The sequence below is a fragment of the Triticum aestivum genome, chromosome 5D (assembly GCF_018294505.1).
Source record: "Triticum aestivum cultivar Chinese Spring chromosome 5D, IWGSC CS RefSeq v2.1, whole genome shotgun sequence".
NCBI classification, from domain to species: domain Eukaryota; kingdom Viridiplantae; phylum Streptophyta; class Magnoliopsida; order Poales; family Poaceae; genus Triticum; species Triticum aestivum.
The window spans coordinates 22,692,172-22,697,407 of NC_057808.1; the positions used below are offsets into that span (position 1 = coordinate 22,692,172).

At 40.0% G+C, this 5,236-nt stretch overlaps 1 protein-coding gene across 1 annotated transcript in view; it reads left to right on the plus strand.

Moving 5' to 3' along the window:
- Positions 1–284: 284 nt before the first annotated feature.
- Positions 285–5,236, plus strand: part of LOC123119164 (nucleolar complex protein 2 homolog) — a 6,778-nt gene continuing 1,826 nt past the window's right edge. Inside the window, exons 1-9 of the mRNA XM_044538870.1 lie at positions 285–512; positions 617–695; positions 1,214–1,319; positions 1,943–1,994; positions 2,070–2,164; positions 2,566–2,631; positions 2,766–3,278; positions 3,915–4,214; positions 4,791–5,120. Of these exons, the coding sequence (XP_044394805.1) occupies positions 401–512; positions 617–695; positions 1,214–1,319; positions 1,943–1,994; positions 2,070–2,164; positions 2,566–2,631; positions 2,766–3,278; positions 3,915–4,214; positions 4,791–5,120 (1,653 nt within the window). The 5' untranslated portion in view covers positions 285–400. The remainder of the gene's footprint in view (positions 513–616; positions 696–1,213; positions 1,320–1,942; positions 1,995–2,069; positions 2,165–2,565; positions 2,632–2,765; positions 3,279–3,914; positions 4,215–4,790; positions 5,121–5,236) is intronic.

A 5,236-nucleotide genomic window follows, 5' to 3' on the forward strand; every position in this document is an offset into this window, starting at 1 on the left:
TCACGCAGTCCGAGATCGAAGACCCCGGAGACAGGCGGCCAGGAGAGGGAATAGGGGAGGAGAATTCTCAATGGTGGTGACAGGCGCCGCTGAGAGGATCTAAAACCCTAACGAGAGGGGAAACCCTATAGTTTGTATACGTTCTTTTTAGCCTTGTATCAAGTTGAACAAGCTACCTTTTTTTTTTAGTCTATATCCAGGCCTCAAATCTAGTATAAACAGCCGAATGGGCCTATGGCGCCACATGGGCTTGCAGCCTGCTAGAGCCGACGGAAGAATGAAGGAGAAGCGGCGAGCCGAACGCTTCATCAGCTCCGGCTTTTTCCTGGGAAACCCTTGAATCCTTTCTCCCCGCCGTCTCCTCCTCACCCCACCCCACTTCCCCACGCGAGCGGCGGCGATGGCCAAGAAGCTCGGCAAGAAGGCCCGCAAGTTCGCCCACAAGCACCTCCAGGGCGGCGCCAAGCGCAGCCGCAAGCTCCGCTCCCAGTTCAACCGCCGCACCCGCAAAGGCCCGTGCTTTCCTCCGCCGCCGCCGCCGCCCCCTCTGCTAAAAGTGTTTGTTTGGGTTCCGCCGGGTGCTGATTCGAGCTTCTCCCTTTTGTTTTCTCATCAGATGGGAAGGGTCGGGAGGACGACAACCGCCTGAACGGCGACGGCGGCAGCGAGGAGACCCACCGCAACGACCCCACCATGTATTTTCATCATATCCTCCACTGCTCGTGCTCTATTATTTACATAACTTTGGTGGGAGCGCAGCTCACGTGCTGTTTCAGGCAGGGGGTGGGGGAGCATTGAGTGATTTTGCTGCAATGTTACTTACAGACATTTGACTAAACCTTGCTTGCAAATTTGGATATGTTAGATACCCAAATTATTAAGTGATTTTGCTTCGAGGGAGCATTGAGTGATTTTGCTGCAATGTTACATACCTTTGTGGTGGGTGCGCGTTAGGGCGGTTGAGCTCATGTGCTGTTTGAGGCAGGGGGGGAGGGGGTGGGGGGGCACATTTAGTAATTTTGCTGCAATGTTACCTACAGCCATTTGACTAAACCTTGCTTGCAAATTTGGATATGTTGCGGATGTGGATTTCATCTTGTGTCTCTATTTACCGTAAAAATTCATTCATGATAATACTGTTTGGTAATGCATTGGTTTTTAGGTCTTTCTTTCTTTTATTTATTGAACTAAGCTCAATATGCTTTTCCTTTAGGAACATGAACGATGATGTAGCTACTTTGGCCAACTGCTTAGAGTTTCCAGAAGATGAGAATGAATTAGATGGGGATCTATCTGACAGTGATGGCTATCTTTCAGAGGTATGTTCGTTTGCCATTCTTCTATCGAGTCTCTTATTCATCTTCGACAAGCAATATACATTTAGGAATAGTGACACCTACTATAGCTTTCATACTCGTTCCGTATTTTAATGTGATGATTCTGTTCATGAGCTCCAACATACACAAATTTACCATCATCCGCAGTTCATGCACTGCCCACAACTCCTGAGCTTTCCTTTTGTCTTACAGTTCTGGGTACAGGGCTTCTACTTCTGTACAGAACTTTTTCAAGCATTTTATTTGGGGGTTCTTTTCTTTTTTGATATGTCAAATTGGCAAGTAGCTCTAGATTTTTGTTGTTGATTTCTTCTACACTATTGGGTTGGCAATATTTTCATAATCTGACTGAGGTGCTTAGATCAGTTTTAAAACCACTGAATAATATCCAAGGATGATTGTATAGTGTCTGTTGGCAATATGTGCACAAGTTTGTACTTTATATGGTTATTATGTTAGTGTGTAATTGCTCTGCAAGTAACATTTGCACATCAGAAACTGCCCATTATTTGTTTTTTCAAAATCAGTTGTATGATTGTATCTACTATTTGTAGTGCTATTGCTTAGTGGCCCTTATAAACCGATTATTGATGCTTCAAATGCAGGATCCTGAGTGTATGTACTACTCTGACAGTGATGATGATAATGTTCTGAAAGGTAAATTGTATTGTTGTTAACGCATATTGAATTTTGTGGTGTGATAGTTTCTAAGCATCAGAATATTTCTTGCAGAGTGTATTGTACAAGATGATCTTGACGAACAGAACAATGAGATGCGTTTGGCTGTGAAAAAGCAAAAGAGAAAGTTGAAGAAGTTGTTGGATAAGGTGAATAGCTGAAAATTGCCTTTAGGTCTTGCCGTCTTACTTGCTGGATATATATTGCTTGGTTTGGTTGCAGGTCTGTAGTTATGTCATGTGTGGAATCACCTCTCTTATAATCTGGTCTCATGATATAATCGTTGTAGATCGGTTTTTGATTAGTGCGAGCTTTCTAGATTTTTAGATTAATGTGTGAATTTCTATCCCTCGAAGCAAACATGAAACCTTGAACCACACAAGTTGTTATAGATATATAGGTTACTATTAGCTATGCTTCTGAATGTTGATCTCATCTAGGAGCAAATGATGTTAGACTTTATATTATCTGTCTTTTCTGGAATTCTTTGGCTGCATTGTGCCTCCTAGGTGATTTCTATCAGGATTGAGAGTGTTTGTTATATTTGTAGGACCCTAAGTTCGCAAACTTCCTTGAGAAATGGCAATTGGAATTGGTGAACTTTGAAAGTAAAGAAGTAAGTTTTACCTATTATTTCTGCTTTATGTACTGCAATTCATGTACATCCTTTTTACTATGTACTTCTCGTGCCATAAATGATCTCATAAAATAGGTTTTCTTTTGCTATTATTCTGTTCCAATCTTCAATAGGATTCAGATGAACAAGATGAGATGGATTCTGTGGACAATGGGGTCGATTCTGGTGATAAAGATCCTCCTAGTGATAAGATCCTTACAAGCAAGACAATAAGTGAATGGTGTCAACTAGTCTTAGATGAACCTAAAGCACCTGCTCTGCGTAATCTACTAAATGCTTTCCGGGATGCATGTCAATTTGGTCTGAATTCAAATAGCCTTTCCATGCAGAGACTTCAAAGTACCGAAGTATTTTATCAGATAATATCATTTGTTCTTTCTAAGACAGACAACATTTTCCGTGCTCTCTTAGAAATTTCTGATGATGACAAGGGGAAACTTATGAATCAGAGAAATGGAAAGAAATGGCAAGATATTGAGCCGCTCATAAAATCTTACTTGCGGAATTCTCTTGATCTGATTAGTCAACTTACTGATAACCAAATACTTACCTATGTCTTGACTCGGCTTAGAACATCTGCGGTATATTTTTCTGCGTATCCCTCAACATCAAGGAGGCTTCTCAAGGTATGTTCCTTGGCGATGTTGCTTGTTGATATTAAATTTAGTTTTGTATGTTATTTTGTTCTTCTGGAGGAGGTTCATGTTTGAAACCTGTTCTGGTCAATAATATTAGATCGGTTGAGGACTACTGGCCTTTCTGGTATTTTTTTCCCCTGTAAAATGGCTGTTTAAAAAAATCCGTGTAGAAGAACACTTGCATGACTTCTTCTTTATTAAGGAAGAATGTGAACAAGAGGAAAAGTCGGTTGTTATTTGGGTTGGGCCATATTCTGTGAACACTGTATTTGTAGGGAATCGATCTGCCTTCCTTATTGTTTTGAACCTGTCATATATTTATGGTACTGTAAGGAATGTTTCAAACACCTTGAAGCAGTCGTTATCAATCTGTTTGGCTTTCAGTTTTTTTGAATAGCTGTACTGTGGTATTTTAGTGTTGCCATTTTGGATCAGTACACATCCACCTAAGCTTAGACCCTTGATGCATTGTCACAGTGCTAATGTCTTAATTATTTTAAATTCTTCTGCCCTTCAACCATTCTATGACTGCTTCGCGATAGTCTTGCAATATTTTTCTGGTGTAGAATGCCTGACCTTTTAATTTCTAATACTAGCTTATCATATACTGTATATACTCTGCAGATGTTAGTTCGCTTGTGGGCAAGTGGTGATCAGAACTTGTCCCTGTCTTCATTTCTTATGATTCGAGAAGTGGCTTCACTCTTACCTGACTGTCTGGATTTCTGCTTAACTAAAACATATAATGCATACCTTTCCAGTTCCAAGATTGTGGACAACAGAAATATAGAAAATATTGATTTCATTCTGAACTGTCTGGTGGAACTTTATTCTCTGGATATTCAGAAAGCAGGTGAAAGGGCAGTAATTTCTGTGGGACAGTTGAGTGCTATTCTTAGGCAGGCGTCTAAAACAAAGGGAAAGGTACACATTAATGCTTATATCTGTAGTTGTGCTTGCACTTGGTTTAGCTCGAGTGTTCCTACCGTATCATGCAGACAGATCCTTTGGACCTGCTTGGATTTGGAGATATTCTTGTTTCCCATATCCAAACAAGGCTTTAAGGTGTATGTGCACACCAGTTACAGTCAAATACATTTCGTTTAAATAGACTGACCTTCTTATTTTTTCTAATTATCCGTTACATTTGCTAAAAAAACATTGCTAAGAAGAGATCCTGGCACATATGTTCTAACTGTTTGATTCCTTATCGTACAGTGATGGTTAATTCACGAACGGCACCAACTTGCTAATTTGTTATTGCCATAACTTGACATATTTCATAGAATTTTCTTTGTATTGCTGTATTTGACCAACATATACGTGCTGCGAGAATACAATAAAAAATATTCTTATTAATATACTTGTCTTTTTCACACATCCAAAAGAAAGCAGAATGGTTATTTTCATGTCCACATGGATTCTTTTCCTTGTGGTGGTTTTTATTTGTTCTTTTGACATCACATGGATATTGATATGCTTCTATGTTTGTGGTTGCAGGAAGATCTTTTGAAGATAGATAACTGGCAGTATATAAACTGCATAAACCTATGGGTTAGGTTTATTTGTGTTAATTACAAGGATTGCCACAACCTCCATCTATTATTTTCTTCAGTTGTTCAGATAATAAGGGGAGTGGCTCATTTATTGCCAGGCATGCGATACTTGCCACTGAGACTGAAGCTTGCACAGATGCTAAATGAGCTTTCGAATTGCAGTCAGATGTTCTTTCCAGTTCCATCGTTGATATTTGGGTCCCTAGAATTTAGGGAGACCCCTCAGAAAGAACAAACAGAAAAGGGGAAGACCCACTTTTCATCAATACTGAAGGTACGGCATTTCACGTATTGCTCATTATATGAGGAATTTTGTGTTCTTTCATGTCTGTCTCAAAGTCACGAAAATATGAATATTGTACCAGGAATCTGAGAAGTATATAACTCTTT